At 33.7% G+C, this 16,982-nt stretch overlaps 2 protein-coding genes and 1 non-coding gene across 9 annotated transcripts in view; all 3 read right to left on the bottom strand.

Moving 5' to 3' along the window:
* LOC107636630 lies at positions 4,738 to 5,526 on the bottom strand. The gene is made up of 2 exons (XM_016340127.1): positions 5,267 to 5,526; positions 4,738 to 5,134 (listed from the first exon to the last, which is right to left on the bottom strand). The coding sequence occupies exons 1-2, from the start codon at positions 5,524 to 5,526 to the stop codon at positions 4,738 to 4,740; spliced, it is 657 nt and encodes a 218-aa protein (XP_016195613.1).
* Positions 10,351 to 14,316, bottom strand: LOC107639440. Of its 7 annotated transcripts, XR_001620136.2 has the most exons (9): positions 13,977 to 14,316; positions 13,170 to 13,250; positions 12,988 to 13,071; positions 12,193 to 12,608; positions 12,037 to 12,071; positions 11,238 to 11,304; positions 11,028 to 11,164; positions 10,782 to 10,924; positions 10,351 to 10,489 (listed from the first exon to the last, which is right to left on the bottom strand). It is a non-coding gene; the product is annotated as an uncharacterized LOC107639440 (transcript). The 7 variants fall into 7 exon arrangements; XR_002361249.1 differs by lacking the exon at positions 12,988 to 13,071 and having other exon boundaries at positions 13,977 to 14,314; XR_002361252.1 differs by lacking the exons at positions 12,988 to 13,071; positions 13,170 to 13,250 and having other exon boundaries at positions 12,193 to 12,291; positions 12,395 to 12,608; positions 13,977 to 14,311.
* LOC107637847 (laccase-7-like) overlaps positions 14,608 to 16,982 on the bottom strand; it is an 11,639-nt gene continuing 9,264 nt past the window's right edge. The window contains exons 5-6 of the mRNA XM_016341129.2: positions 15,273 to 16,232; positions 14,608 to 15,074 (exon numbers count right to left, since the gene is read on the bottom strand). Of these exons, the coding sequence (XP_016196615.1) occupies positions 14,884 to 15,074; positions 15,273 to 16,232 (1,151 nt within the window). The 3' untranslated portion in view covers positions 14,608 to 14,883. The remainder of the gene's footprint in view (positions 15,075 to 15,272; positions 16,233 to 16,982) is intronic.

Here is a 16,982-nt window from a genome sequence, read left to right as displayed (position 1 = left end):
AAAAGCGTGACTTTCTTACCTCACAACGTACTGGACTTTGTAGAACTCGACGCTACAGTCGCGTGGCTGCAAACAGTGCAGCAATCGGAGCTCCGGATCAAAAGTTATCTTGATTTGATTTGAGGGTTAGGGTTTGTAAATTCTCCTCCCTCCCTTCCTGTGTTTCCAGTGTTCTTCAATGAAGAAAGAAGAGGATGAGCTAAAACTCATTTTTGTTAAGGAATTAGGTTGGGCCTTGGGCCCAATACGGGCTCGGTTCGCCCAGTTCGGCACGTTCGGCGCCAAATTCTTTAAACTTAGTGTCAAAATTCTTATTTTAATTAGTTCTATCTCATTAAACTATAAAATTCATATTTTTAATTTCTCTAATTAATTATTAATTTATGAGCTAATTACTTATTAATTTCTCGAGTTTTACATCCTACGCACCTAATTAGAAATTTTGCCCTCAAAATTCAAGTTCAGTTATCTGAGATAGGTGCTGCAGTCGTTTCTCCTCTCGGGTTCAAGTTCTTAGGTGTGTTCTTCCATCCCTGTCTCTAATCTATTTTATTACTACAATTGGCCCAATACCTCTCGGTTGTAATCCCTTAATCTTAATTGCTCACTGATCCCAATCTGTTTAAGTAATTGTTGAATACGCGTAACCTCCTTCTTCGAATGATTTAGGTATTCTATTATCTTATCCGTACCACCCTCTTTATTTGTCTCTATACCATTAGAACCTCACTCCGAATTTCGTCTAGTCTTTCTATTGTTTCGGCTCCCTATCCCTCCGGGGTTAATTTGATACTGAAGTGATTAACGTACATTATAAACTTACTATTTCCTAAGATATGTTCCCGTCAACTGTAACACCCTAACTTTTAGCACGTCATGATCGTACCAAAAGTAAGGCGTTACGGACCTGATTTCCTTTATTATAAATTTACTATTGAGCCTTTACGTCGATATCGCGTTTCAGTTTTTAAGAAAATTTCAGAAAAAGATTTTAGTAATTAAAATCACATAACAAAAGATCTTCAAATAATAATAATAATCACATAATTACTAATAATAATAGATGCTATACGATTAAATTCAATGTAAAACTCAAATACAATACCTATCCCTTTGGATAAAATAAAAACCCTGAAGTAACAAGGACGAGGGAACTCTATAAAAACAATAAGAATCACAAGTAAATCTACTAATCGTCTGCAGCTTCTTACTGAATCTCCGAACCTGTGTCACTGAAAGGGTGGAAGATTTTGAGGTGAGAACAAACCACACATTCTCAGTAGGGAATGGGAATGCCGTAAAAGTAATAAAATAAAGTGCAAATAATTAACTTTACTCAATAAACCTATATTTTTATCAAACCCTTTGAAAATACTCTTGGTTCTACTTTAGCTAACTAATTACCTCTTTTTAAAATCTCTAAACTCACAACAAATTGTAAATATAAAACTAGTCACATTACCCGTCTCTCAGTCGCATAGTTAATCTTCAGTCAAAAGTCAATTCGTAATCACTTTAATACATTCTCAAATAAATAGTACAAGCAAGAGATTCAATTCAATGTACAAACAAGTTACAACAAGGCAAACAGCACAATCATAAAGAAATAAGACAAGCAAGCGCAATCAAATGCAAATGTGCAAACAACATAATGCATGACTATCCCTAACGCAGGCCATGAGCTCATGTGTCAGTTGCCTACCCGCTTCCGACATTACCTGGGCACAAGTCCCAGATATGGTTTTCCAGATGCATACAGTGTGCTTATAAGTCGTACGGCTAGGCCGCATACAGTGTGACTTTCCAAATCAATAAGCGTACATCTGGAAAACAGTTCTCAGTGTGTGGGCGTCCTCACTTTACATTTGGCACTAAAGCCCAAACAATGTCACATCTGATCTCCTGTGGCAGACATTCTTTTAATCAATATATTCCTTTAGTCTTTGTTCTCTGCTCTCCTGTGGCAGAGATTCCTTTCATTATCTCTTTCTTTTACTTTTCCTTCTCCTTTTTTTCTTTTTGATCATACCGAACTCAAAACATAACTTAAAGCAAAATCCCTTCTTAAAAGATTGAATCTAAAACATTATACTTTTCTTAATAAACCGAATTGAAAACAAAACTCTTTTCGTAATAAGTAGGAATCAAATAATATTCTTAAATCAGATTTGCTTTTAAATAACACTTTAAATAAAGTTTTAGAGTTTTATAAAAATGTTGGCAGCATTTCCTTTAAAATTCGGACTATGCCACCCTTCCAGGGTCCCAACCTAACCACCTTTCAAACCCTTCTCAAAACATTTTCAAGTAACAAATCATTTTCAATATTCACACCGTTCAAAATATCAAATCATTTTCTTTAAAGCTAAACCTCTTTCTATTTCAATAAAATTAGCCCGTTTCAAATCTTTTGCTTTTGAAATTAAAGGAAAGTTATTTCTTCATTCAAACTTTACAAATCCCTCCGACCATACTCGTTTAACATTTAATACTACCCAAAATCACATTTTTACGTATTTTTACCAGCCCTTCATCAACACCTATTCATCATCATACTAAACCAAAATCAGTTACCATCCACTTTCATAACCATAAATTCCAGCATCAAACACAGTCTCAATTCAAATTCAATTCATAAACTCAAATCACATTTTAATTTAACAAGCAACACTAAATTGACCAACACTCACAATTACAACCAATTCTCATCAATTAGACACACAAAACACGTGTAAATTATTTGCAATTACTCAATAAGCTTTTTGGCATTCTTAAATTAAAAACTTGTAATTTTTAAAAACAAAACCCCCTACCTCCGTATGAAATTAAAATCAACGAAAGTTCTGGAAAAACTTTCTGACCGAGCTGCTGAAGAGGAAAGCGTCAGAAATCATCTGTGCCTCCTAGAAATCCAGTTGACCGAATCTAAGGAGAAGAAGAGCTATGTCACCGTTAATTTTCACCGAACAAAAATGACATCAACACGTAAAAGAGGAAGATACGAACACTTTAATCGGATTAGATTTTTTATTAGAATTATGAATAAAAAAAGAATCGAAAATGAAAATTAAAAGGAACTCACGGTTTTCACATGAACTTCGGCCACTCTCTCTTCTTGTTTGGATACATGCAAGTTCGGTTATTGCATAATGAACATGCTTAATGGATTTGATGATGATTTGGACAAAGAAAGGGTGATTAGGTGTCACCTTTATATATATATATGTATTGGTACACAAGCCACGTTTGGCTTGATCTCATTTAGTTTTCCTAGTCTTTCGGTCATGAAGAATGATGGGTTAAATATTATTAGGTAATAGTGTTATTCAAAGAACATAGGATAAGTTAAGATAGTAATACATAAGGTTAAAAAATAATAATAATAATAATAATAATAATAATAATAATAATCAATTTTATTTTTGTTTTATCAAATTATTTTTGATAAATAATTTAAATTTAATAAAATAAATAATAATTAAATTAAATTTCAATAATCATAAAATTCTATTTAATTATTTTTGTTAAAAATAATTTTTTTAAAAACTATATCTAAATATAATATAATAATTTATAAATAGACAATTATTTGAATTTTAAAAATTTGGGGTCTTACATCAACTCCCTCGATGGATAGTCCTCTCCGATAGGTAGAAAGTAAGTAGACTTGTCATATGATTCATGATTACTCAATGGTATCAACCCTTCGATTACAGCTCATAGTTTTCGTACTGAGGCGTCATCACGGTATCCTGATGGTTATGCCTAAGAATTGTGTGTGATGCTTAACTAAGTCCGAACAGATATAAAGCCCAAAGGTGATTGATTTACACAAACAGTACTCGCTGGAAGATAAAAGGATGTCTTATGTGGTGATTGAAGCAAGTATTAGAGATTAGCAAAAATGCAAAAGAAGTGAACTAAGGTGTACTCCAAAGAGAGGATTGAAGTCCAAGCTTAATGGAGAGGGGATGAAGTGCATCAAGTTAAATAATTCTTAGCGGATTGTCAACAGAATGCAAGTTCACTAAAAAGAGCAATCTCACTTATAGTAAGTCCTAAGATTCAAGGATTTACACGATTACTCTAGGACAGGCTCAAGCTCCTTTTGGGAGAAACGAGACTCACGCAAGTAGGAAAAATAGGATTGGAAAGTTAATTAGTTCATTACTCAAGAAGGAATTTAAGATGGACTCCCAGTGTAAGTTACCAAAGGAAAAACTAGGTTGACTCACTGAGATCTGTTAATGCGCTCCCTCACATATCATTCATCCTGTTGTTATCTTCTTTTCCCTCGACATAACGTGTGCTTCATACCAAGAACACTTGATTGAACGAATTCCGTCTTCTATTTCACACTCCCTCAAGCTCCTAAGTTCTAATTCTAATAGTGTCGTCGCACCACTCCTAGCACTCCCGATCCCTAATCTATGACTCAAGTTGTATGCTTACTTTTTCAATCCTCTTCTACAACATAACTCTAGTTATTATTCTCTAAGAACCTAGTCACTCCATCTAAGCAAACCAAGCGCCGTTTTGTCTCACCAATTGAAAGTCATCATTCGATCATTCCCTTGGGAATCACAATTTTCACAATTTGGTAATGCATTATGATGAGTACTACAGGTCATTATCATGCAAGGCAGTCAAAATTTCAATTACTAATTCACCGTTACCTCTAATCGAAGCATCTGTGCCCTCAGCACTATCCGCTGCCATGGTGTACACTTTTCCCACCTACAGAGCTCTTCTAGCTTCTTGACTCTTCTTTTCCAGGCAATTCCAGGACATATGCCCGGCTCTCCCACAGTAATAACATACATCCCAACTGGCTCTAAATGGAGTGTTCGGGTGGTACCTTCTACACCTTCTACAAGTCAAATCGTCTTGCAGAAACTGAGCCTGTTTTCCATATCCTCTTCCCTGATTGTTGTTATTGTTGAACCTCCGGAAGTTATTCTGACCTTGATGTTGCTGTGGAATATTGCCGCCTCGCTTGAAATCTTGACCTCTAGGCGCAAAATTTCTTCCTTGATCTCCCCTAACAGAGGCTCGGTGATCACCCTTATCTAATGCCACCTTTCTCAGACACTCCTTATCCACCCTACTCTTATTCACGAGTTCAGAAAATACCCTGATATCCATTGGTGCAACAGAGCTTAGAATATCACTCTAAAGGCCTCCTTCATATTTGATACATTTTCATTCAGCGAAATCCTCAAGAGCTCCTTGACAGATTCAGGAAAAGCGGCACAATTCCTCAAACCTATTAGTGTATTCCTCGATGGTCATTTGGCCTTGTTTCAGCTGCAGTAACTCAAGCTCCTTGGCGTTCCTAGCTGAACTGGGAAAATATTTTTTGTAGAACTCTGTTCGGAACACTTCCCATGGTACCATAGCTCTATCTGGCTGCAGAATACGTCGTGTTCCCTGCCACCAATACTGGGCCTCACCTTGTAACTGATAAGTCCCGAATTCGACCCATTTTTCCTCGGAAACCTGCTGAGCCTGCAGTGCCCATTCCATTGCCTAGATCCAATCATCCGCCTCAGTGGGGTTTATAGTTCCCTTGAAGGTCATAGGGTGAACCTTTAGGAAAGAGGCAAGCATCATTGGACCCTCGCTTATCGCCATTATTCCCATTGTTTCCATGGTTTATTTATAACTCCGTAAAACAAACAGAGCTCCTAACCTTCAACAGTAGAGGTTTAGTGACTTATGATAAAGAAGAAACTAATCTTAATGAAGAGAGATAGTGTACGATCTGATTCCCCCTTCTGTGAACCTTGTTCACTTATTTATAACCTAAGTTCTATCTAAAATTAAAATTTAAAACTAAGTCTAATTTTATCTTGAAGAATGATAAGATAACTTCCTACTTGAATTCAAATCAAATCTTAACAATAGTTCAAATCTAATCTAGAAACAAATTCTAACAATCAAATCTTTATCTTTCTAGAAGGAACTAACAATAATTAATCCCTTGAATCTTCAATCTTCGGATGTGATCAAGGCTTCTAATGATTTATATATTTGAAATTGGGCCTTAAGTATTGCATCCTGGGAAGTTGAGGAGTCGAGCATTGGGCGTGTGTAGGGGAACTTCGGCGTTGGCTCAATTGATCTTCCAAGGATACATGGACGCCCGGCTTTGGTTGATGGATGCTGGGCGTATGAGCTGCTGATGTCGGGCATGTAGTGTAGCCGCCGGGCATGTGTGTTAGGCCGCCGGGCATTCATGTCTGAAGGCTGGGCATTCAGTTTTGCTTTTTTTAGGCCCAGTTAGCCCTTCCTTGGACCGTATTTGTATTTTCTTTGTTAAAACTTGATTATTTTGAGAACAAAAACTCCTAAAAACACAATAATACTAAAACAATCTCAAACAATTGATTAATTTTGAAATTCCACTATAAAACATAAGAAATTTGATTAAAATCTAAGAAAAATAATGAAAAAGAATCCTAAAAACTACTAAAGATGCCTAGGCATCATCTGCATGTAGGATTCGTGCGTGTCACATTATATGCAAAAGTAATTAGGATGACAGTTAATTGAAAATGAATATTTGTTATGATTTAAACTATTACATTTTCTTACATAATAATCTGCAGACCGCTGGTCGGTAAATCTCTCATTGTTCTCTTTCAAGGTGTGAGTATACTTGAAGGTCTCCACTATCGTCACATCACGATCCATCGACTTAGACCGCATATATTGAAACAATACGTTAACTCAAGTGATAATTACATTATATGTCAATGATAAAACAAACTTAACAAAATAAAACAAGTTACATACCAGCTTGACCTTTGTCTTCATAAAAGTTGCTAACCTGCCAGTATACTTTTATGACCTGCCTGATGCCCTGTTGGCCCTGTGTGTGGCTCAGTGACTCCTGAACCGTCATCAGTCTTCCAATATATGTAGAAGGCCTTCTTAATGTTCAGGCGGAGCCACTGAATAAGGTGGTTGTGCCTCTCGTGTACGTACTCAAGCATCTGTTGAAGCTAGCTAGTGAGCCATGCGATGGTTGAAGATCTTCTTGATGATAGCATCGTAAGTCTTCTCCCATATAAATTTCTCTTGCACAAGGAAATATTTAGCACTATTTAATCGAAATAAAATACATAATTAAACAAAAATAATGATAGAAACTAACTAAAGTTTGAATATGTAGAGATTTTACCGCTTACTTATGAAACCATCATTTTCTGGTCTCAGTAGGGATCTTCTTGTAACTCGACTAGGGGTGGTTGTACATCATCTTAAACACATTTACTCCTGTGTACACGTATTGTTATTCGGTGCCAACCTATCAATGAAGAACTTAAGATTAGTAAATATAAATTAGGTTTAAGGACTTCAAAATAAATTTCATTTGAAACTAAATAAAATAGTACTCACAAAGTCAAACCATAAGGCCAAATCGTCATCCTAACTATGGTCTCACGTACCTTAATTCCCAAATATAAATACAAAATATATATCATGATTTAATTTATTAATATCCGAAGATGCCCTTTTTTTAAAACTTCCACAACATTAATAACTATAATTAAACTAAATTTATCAAAATAAGGCACAACATAATGCTCAACTATTACATTCTCTTTAACAAATTTAGGATCAAAGTCTATGTAAATCTCGAAGATAAAGCCAAATGCTCAACATAAACTTAGGGTTTAACTATTCTAAGGCACATTTGGTAGGAGAGAGGTCATCTAATTTGCGAATTTTGGAACTAGCACGTATATTGAATCTCGGTGGATAGAGAAGGTTGCTCATTATGACTGAAGAGAAAGGAAGAAGGAGAGTTTGTAACATGGTAAAGTCAAAAAATAATAAAATTTATTAAAAAGAATAAAGTGCATTAAAAAGTATTAAACTTTATCAATAGCGTTTTGAGCAACATACTCGTCACTTAGGATATTTCTCAGGCTAAGGGTTCGTTCATTCCATAGCTCTAGAAGCATTTGGATGCTCGTCTTTTCGAAAGCATTAACACCATGAAGTTAAATTTTTGGTGAAGATACATTATTATAATTCCAATAAAGGTTAAATCTCTTTTCATCTTTCAAAGTCATGAAAAAAGGAGTAGTGCCTTCTACTTTTTCAACTTTAAAAAACTTTCTTTGAATATGTGGTAGGATTCCTTGAAAAGATTAAAAAAAAGAGAAAAAAAAATCTTTTTTACTTGAAAAAGCGAAGAGTTTTAGCTAAATTGATGAAAATAAAGAAAGAAGATGACACTTCTTTTCCTGTGAAATTGCAATAAACACGTAAAAAATGGAGAAGTTTCTGATGAGATAAGAGATGGAACCTCGGAGTTTCTTCTTGAAAAGTAAAAAGAGAAGTTTTAGAGTGAAAGTAGAAGTTAAAGTAAAGTGTATTAAATTGAAAAATAATGTGACATTGATTAATGGAGAGAGAAATTACTTTACACATAGAGAAGTTACTTGAAAGTTCAAGAATCAAGGGTCGTAACTATTCGAAAATTGAAAGGTTTTCTCAAAGATTTTTAGCGTTTAAGATAAATAAAAAACAAATTGTTTAAATTTAATCCATTAAACTCGGGTATTCTTAACAAAGTCATTAAGTAAAAAAAAAACTTGAGTTGAGGCACTGTTCTAGACAAAGATAGCATATCAAGAACGCGACTAAATGAGAATACTATGTTACGATCTCACTAAAGGTAAATAAGTATATGTCATCAAGACGGATAAGTCATTAACTTGCATAAATGCCAAATCATAGTATTAAAAGTGTACATTAAAGACAATAAATACCTAATAACACTACAAGAAAAATTATTTTTAGCGGCCATTTATTTTGCTTTTAGTAGCAATAAAAATAGTCACTAATACATTTACCGGCAATTAGACATTAGCCGTCTTATGCTTTGCCGCTAAAAGGTTTTAGCGGCAATTATAACATTTGCCGGTAAAGACCATTTTAATGGCCGCAAAAAGTATATAACTTTTAGCGGCTATTTTCTTGGCAATTTATATAGCCACCAAAAGTAATTCTAAAATTGTAATGTTATTCACTTTTAGTGGCTATTACTATTGCTACCAAAACCCATTTTACCGGCAATTTATATTGCCACTATAAATAATTCTAAAATTATAATATTATTCACTTTTAGTTGCCATTACTATTGCCGCTAAAATCTTAAGACTTTTTTTAGTTATATTATAATTATTTTCTTAGAAGGGGGATGACGACGACGATGATGATGACTGTTAGGATCTTTAGTGATTAGAGTTTTGTTGTAAATTGTTTAATTGTATATTCTAGTTTTTTACTTTTAATATTTTTTTTGTACACTTGATATTTAATCTACCATATTTGGTTTCTATTATTTAGAGTTTGACTACTAATTGTGAAAAAATAAATTTAAATAAATAAAACAAAGAATTTGACCACCTATTGTGTAAAAAAAATAAAAATAAAAACTAGATTTACCGTCGAATTTACCTGGGGCAAAATCTAATTGTAATTAGGTGGGAAAGAAAATAGCGGATCGTCAAAACTACCGGCAGAACTTTTTCATCGGTAATTACCGACAGATTAAAAAAAGAATCCGTTGCAGAATCCGACGGTAACTATTGGTAGATTGAAAATTTCGACGGTTGTTGGTTACCGGCAAGAGTTATACCATCGAATTAATTCTGATGAAAAATTCGCTGGTAAATATATTATCTGCAGATTATTTTTGTTATTTCACTAGTAAATCCAACGGTACTTACACTACAAGAAAAATCACTTTTAGCGGCCATTTATTTTACTTTTAGCGGCAATAAAAATAGCCGCTAATACGTATACCGGCAATTAAACATTAGCCGTCTTATGCTTCGCCGCTAAAAGATTTTAGCGGCAATTATAACATTTGCTGGTAAAGACCTTTTTAATGGCCGCAAAAAATATATAACTTTTAGTGGCCATTTTATTGGCAATTTATATGGCCACCAAAAATAATTATAAAATTGCAACGTTATTTATTTTTAGCGGCCATTACTATTGCCGCCAAAACCTATTTTACCGACAATTTATATGGCCACTAAAAATAATTCTAAAATTATAATGTTATTTACTTTTAATTGCCATTACTATAGCCGCTAAAATCTTAAAACCTTTTTTAATTATATTATACTCATTTTCTTAGAAGCAACGAACTATCATTTTTTTTTTTAGAATCTCAATTATTTTTGCCAACAATTATTATTATACATAATATAAATATACTAAAATTAATTACTACAAAATGAGATATTTTATTAAACTCAAAAATATTGATACATAAATTTTTCTTGAAAAGTAATAAATCATGTTACAAATCTAAATAACAAAAAATGCTACAAACCTATAAACTTGTGTAACTATATACATTCATTAATAAATTCACTAATATCTCAGAGACTCAGCTATTATCTCCTTCCACTTGTGCAAGTTGAGTGTATGGGTTCATATCTTAATTCATCATGGCTGCCTACATGAAAAAGTATAATGATCATAATCCTATTATAAAGGAAATTAATAAGATCAAAATAAGGGATTATATATAAAAAATTGTGTTATATTACTGTTCTTTTCAAGTAAGCCACTAAGTCTATGATTAGAGATAAATGTTGCTATGTAAGAAACATTTTACAACTTCATTAGAAAATACATAATGGTTACAAACATTTTACATATCATTCTTAATGAATGCAGCTAAATAAGTGTATATATACATGAACACAAAATTCTATACTTGAAAAAAAAGTTCTATATGCTCGTACCGCTATATCCTTGAGTTTAAGGAACCAAGATCAAGATCAGCATCCTCAAGTACAATGCATGCATCTTTTCCTCCCAACTCCGTTTGCAGGGAAATCATCACTGCCTTTTTTGAAATTGCAATGCCGTGTCTCCACCAGTGAAGCTATTCTCACACACACACACCAAGAAAGTAAAAGTCAATTTTTTTTAATGGCAGCATGATTCATATCAGAATTTACAAGGGAACAAATTAAACTCTCACTCACCTTATGCAGTTCACACCTGGATGCAATCTAAGGAAGTCACCGATCTCTGAGCCTTTGCCGGTAACACAGTTGCTTAGGCCTTTGGAAAAACCAGCCAAGTGAAAGCAATGAACCATGTGAAGAGCAGAAACAGCTCCCTGAAAAAAGAATTAAGTGTTGCACTTTCTTTCAATGGCATGAACTATGTGAATGGAGGATATGATTGATTACTTGAGTTGGAGGCTTGAGCACAATGGAGTTTCCAGCAATAAGAGAAGGAGCAATTTTTGCAACGCCCCTAAATGAAAAAGTACATAGAAATGTTGCTTACAAAGTTTGTTTCACAAGATTAACTGATGGAATAATAATTCTATTAGCTTGACGTATTTCCTTTGCTTTACAAGCTGAAATTCAATCCAACTTATTTTTCTTTTTAATCTCTAATCAATGGCTAATCATACTTCACATATGTTATCGGCAACCAACACAGCTCGATTTAAATTGAAATGAAAACACATACATAGTTTTATCATCGAAATACAATTAGTTGATCTCATTTTTTATAGAGATTCTCATATAATGCTATCTCAGTTTAGTGTGGGGTCATGTGCACCCTGCAACCAGCATTTGTGCAGCAAGCATTTATAGTTTTAATTTTTATATACTAACTCCATTTGTGTTTAAATTTTTCTTTTATTCATGAATATCAATTGTACACATTCTCCTATATTTGGTGGTGTGCACAAAACAAATGAAAAGAGAGGCTGAGTGATGATGTGAAGGTCTACTATACAAAAATATTTAGAAAAAAAAGTGAAATAATTTATTCAATTTATACCTAAAAGGAAGTTTCGTGGCTTAATTATCTTATCAGGTTTTTCCTTGGAATGCTTGTGAGATTTCAAATTCTAAGACATGTCTTCCAAGTCACAAGTTATTAGAATGAATACATTATACATAGCAGTATTAAATAACATATCACCTATGTTGGAGTGATAAATGAATGAATACATTAAAGCATTGTACTTACCTTCATTTGAACTTCCCACTAGGAATTACATTTACCTGCATTGAATAATTAATAAAAGAAAAAACAATTGAACCATGAATCAGGTTACTTCCATCAAACCTATTAATCAAGAGACTAATGCACTAACAGACCAGAGAATCATACTAATTGCAATACCGATAAGCGTTCTATCTCTGGTGTTTGGCAGAGTATCTCAATATCCCTCAATTTCGTAAAGTAGAAATTGTGCTCCTTCTCAAGGCTATTGATGGATAGCTTCAGCTCAGTTATCGACATTGATTTTGAATTAGTAAAGATAAATGCACTTTACTATTGCTTTCATAAATTTTAGATTGTAAAAAAAAAAAAAGACACACACCTTTACATCATAAGAAGGGCCACCAGAAGAAGAGGACCTCTTTGCAGCTTGACTTTCAGCAGCATTTGTAGACGACACTTCATTTCTTCGAGTAGGATGAGAAGAGTGAGATTTCGGTGCTAAAGAAGCCTTGGTGAAGTCTTGTGATTGGGCTGATTTCTTGCCACCTTCTCTTCCTCCCTTACAAACCTTTCTCCTTTCAAGAGGGTTATAACTGCAGCATTCAAATTCAAATTGAGATATCAAACCAAATTGAGTATTTTCTACAGAAGCAAGTAAAGACACAATACAAACAAAATTAAACCAGGAAATTAGATATTTGACAAAAAGATGTACAAGGACATCTAAAATTATTCTAGTGAGCAGAGTGAAATGTGAGATAGGAATGCCATAATCTTGTTAATTCTAGTTTGGCATTGTCACACACTAAACATGCCACAAAATAATACCTAATTACAAAACAACTGCCTAAATATTTATAAAAGACAAACTAATAAAGAGTATTGTAATAAACAAACTTTCAGATTCACAATAAAAAGAATGAAACAGGTGGTACAGAACATTTTCCATCCTCACATCAAGAAAATTCTCACCTTTAAAAGGCCTAGATATGGGGAAATGGTATGTTGCAATGACAAAACTGGGGCTAGTAAAGGAACTAACAAAGCAACATCAAACTTGCCAATGGAAAGGGAGCCATGTTAAAACATAACAAATGATTAAAAAGCATGGAACAACATTATGATAAGAGTTAGGTAGGAGCAACAGTATATACCATAGGCGGAAGGGCAAAACTAAAGCCCGTAACATAAGTGTAGCATCTGAACAGGCAACAACAACAAAACAAATAGATATCCTGAAAAGTATACAACATGGAAGTAAGTTTGAGTTTTTTTTCCATGAAATTATGTTCAGAGTTCAACTGAAATAGAATCAAGTAACAAATTGGTGTTTCTTCTACCTGTAACCCACACATTTAACAAGAAAAGCAGTAACAGCAAGATATCTCCAATCATCCTCATGTTTATCTTTGTATTTTTCGATATTGGTTATGGATAACTCAACTTTTAAGTGAAAGAAAAACATGTAGTTTCAATATTGATTATGGACTAGTTTTCTAGTTTTGAATAAGCTCTAAATTAGTTCAGAATCAGTCAATCTAATTTTTAACCAGCTCATAATTGTTATCCATTTTCTGAACTTGCATCCAAGTATAGGGATGATATTCTAAAAATCATAGAATTAGAAAAACCACAGAATTAGAAATAGTTTTATATTCTGAGCAATAATGCAAACATAATCTTAATGAAACTCTACAGAAAATATTTCAAAAACTTAAAATTAGGATCTAAAATCTAAATATAAACGGAACAAGAAAGCAAGAATGGCAGATCAAGCAAGCAAGAACAGAGAAGACAGAGCAAACAAAAAATTAAGATCTGAAACATTTCGATTTTAGCTTGATCCTCTAGATTTATTAGGATCAAGCAAGCAAACATAGCAAAAGTAATAATACAGAGATAGAATCACAGGCTTCTAAATATTGAAAGCTATATCGAAAAAATAAACGGAGAAGACCTACCGGCAGCGACGATCTTGTGCGTCTACACGCAAGAATGGCGGCGGTGCAAGCGGCTAAGGTGTGGTGTTGTGACAAGAGCAGCAACGGTGGCTGGAAGACCTTGGCGACGTAAATCTGAGATGAACAAACGATGACGGTGATGCGGATCTGAGGTAGATCGAATGGAAATGAGGTCCAAGGAGTAGGATGATGGAGGCAGCTGTCGGCGATGGCAACGGTTATGGCGGTGGTGATCGCCGATGGAGGAAAGTACGCGAATTAACCCGGTGTTAATACTTCTCTTCCTTTTCCAATTTTTTTCTCTCTCTCTCTCCGTTTTTCAATTTTGATTTAGGGATAATAAAGAAAAAGTAATAATAAAGAATAGCGGCAATAAAGATAATGGCCACTATAATAATTTAAAAAAATTAAAATTACAAATAATAAAAGATAATAATTTTTTGGCAATAGTAATAATGGCCACTATAACATATAGTAATAATGGCAAATATATAATTACCGCAAAAACATAACTTAAATTAAGGAATTAGTGGCCATTATGTTATTGCCACTAAAAATTTATCGCTAAAACGTATTTTTTTTGTAGTGTAACGTTACATTGGTAAAATAGAATAATGAACAAAAAAAAGAAAAAACTCAACGGATAACGTATTATTCACTTTATCACCTCAAACACTACATACTGACTTAGGTATCGAAATATTTTTACAAGTAACCCAACCTAATATCAACATTACTCAAGTTAGGGTCTCCGAAATTCATAAGTTCGTTATCTTTGCAAAAGGTAGGAACCAAACTAAAGTAGCAAAATAGCAATTTTGCCTTTTATTATCATAGCATGGTATGAAAATCCTTTAAAATGCTAAAAAAAAATATTAAGATAATCGAAATAACTAACAACAAATTCTTAGAGAAAACATGACGTGTTGTTGGTTTCAAGAATGCACTTGTACATGTTGGCACTGATATCGCATTCAGGCATATCAATGGGTGGTGGAGGGAGTGAAGTTGAAGGAGTTGGTCCATTTTCAACCTCAAAAGTCATGTCTAGTCCCCATTCCAAGTGATCATCCACATGGCAATGTACAAACCATACCCCTGTAAAATATATACACATTGGGAAAACAATGAATGTATAGCTAGCCATATTAGTGTGTTACATAGTTACTGTAATACTATTCCAACCTTATTAGTTAATTATAATTTTATGAAACTAATGCAACCACGACACTTACTTTTTGAACTTAAAAAGCAAATCTTAAGAACCGAAAAAAAGGGAGAATACAAAGTAGGTACCTGGATTATTTGCTTGAAATCTGATGACAGCCCATCCTCCAGCAGACACAGCAATTGTGTTGCGTATTTGAGGATTAATCAAATTATACTTTGCTTGATCAAGCCTAGGATTGAAATCTCCAAAGCCTTGGGCCAAAACATAGAAACTATAACCATGAATGTGCATGGGATGATTTATCTCATAAAGAAGTGCTGTATTTTGATATACAATCTCCACCGTTGAATTGAACTTAAGTCTCTTCGACTTGGTTGATTTGGGAGCATACATGATTGCCGCGTCATCACTTAGACTTTCGTTTGTGAAGTCAAACCATACTGGATGGTCAGGAAAATCAGTAGTGAACACGCCACTCATATTGTAATAGAAAGCTTCTAACATCGAGAACCTTCTTCCTTTAGGAAGCACAAAAGACTCGTTGTTCATGCTTGCAGAATATTTTTCTCCATTGGGACCTGAACACGATGCACCCTCGGGGCAATGTTCTAAGCCTAATCCAACAGTGATGAACATTCGCTCATCCACGTTAAGTGGCACAGGGACCCAATGTGGGGCCCCCACTAGGCTTGTGAGGTTACTATAAAACGTAAAAGCCGTTGCTGTGTCGTTGACGACTGGTAAAACTGGCATCACGGGTGGTGTGGTGGTTTCATTTTCATCATTGCCGTAAACGACAATGCCACGTGTTGTCGTTTTGTCAAACGCTGGCACACCGACATTGTAAGGAGAGGCAGCCATGTAGTATGAACCGTTGGATTGGTTTGCTGTGAAAAGAGCATCAACGGTTTGTCCAGGGGCAATGACAACGATATCCGTGTGATATGGTACTGTGTATGAAGCATCAACGGCAACCACTGTGAAGCTGTGATTTGCTAATTTGAAGAAAAAATGGCTATCGAGTGCAGCATTCATCATTCGGAGCAAGTAAGTCTTTCCTTGAGTCACGTTGATCTTGTATGTCTCTGGAATATAATAATCATGGTGTGCATGCATAGTTACTTATTATACCAAACAAGACTAAATAATACAAGTGTTGAATTAATGGTAAAACTAAACATATATATAATTTTTGAACAGACAATGGTTTATTTTATACAGTTCAAGTGCAAAGTCATATCATAGGATTTTTTTTACATAAAATAAAAAAAAAAAAATCTAAGTTACAAAAATCTCCTAAATTAAATTTTGTTACATGCACATCCCCTTTTACTATATGTAAACCATATAGACTAAACATCATAAATGGTAGAACCAAATCACAATTTTGTCTCAAAGAAATTTATGCAAATCATGAATGTAAACCACAATTTTGTCCTTGAAATTTAGTAAAAATTTTAAAAATATTTTTAAATTTTATTTTGTTTTTATTTTGTTCTAAAAAGTTTCGATTTCCATCGAATATATTTACGATAGCTAAATTTTTAAAAAATTTAAGATCAATCCAACAAAAATACATGAAAATTATACTTGATTTACTATACTTGTGTTAAAAGTTGTTTTTATAAAATTATTATTGAATTGGTCATAAATTTTTTTGAAAAATTAGCTGCCATGGTATAAATCGCAAACTTCTATAACAAAATTGAAACAAAACAAAACTTAAAAGGTATTTTTAAAATTTTTTGCCAAACTTTAAAGACAAAAAATATACTTTATCCTAATAATAATAATAACTACTTAATTAAGTTATTTTCTTTTGGTATATGATATGT

The sequence above is a fragment of the Arachis ipaensis genome, chromosome B04 (assembly GCF_000816755.2).
Source record: "Arachis ipaensis cultivar K30076 chromosome B04, Araip1.1, whole genome shotgun sequence".
Classification (NCBI taxonomy): Eukaryota; Viridiplantae; Streptophyta; class Magnoliopsida; order Fabales; family Fabaceae; genus Arachis; species Arachis ipaensis.
Note: the sequence above shows the minus strand (reverse complement) of the source record. Positions and strands in the feature narration are given on the sequence as shown.

What these genes read in the sequence shown, in the direction of transcription:
- LOC107636630 (XM_016340127.1), bottom strand. Translation starts at nt 5,526, where the DNA reads ATGGAATGGGCACTGCAGGCTCAGCAGGTTTCCGAGGAAAAATGGGTC. An exon ending in ATCGAGGAATACACTAATAG is followed by an intron (nt 5,135 to 5,266) that starts GTTTGAGGAATT and finishes AATGGATATCAG; the next exon opens with GGTATTTTCTGAACTCGTGA.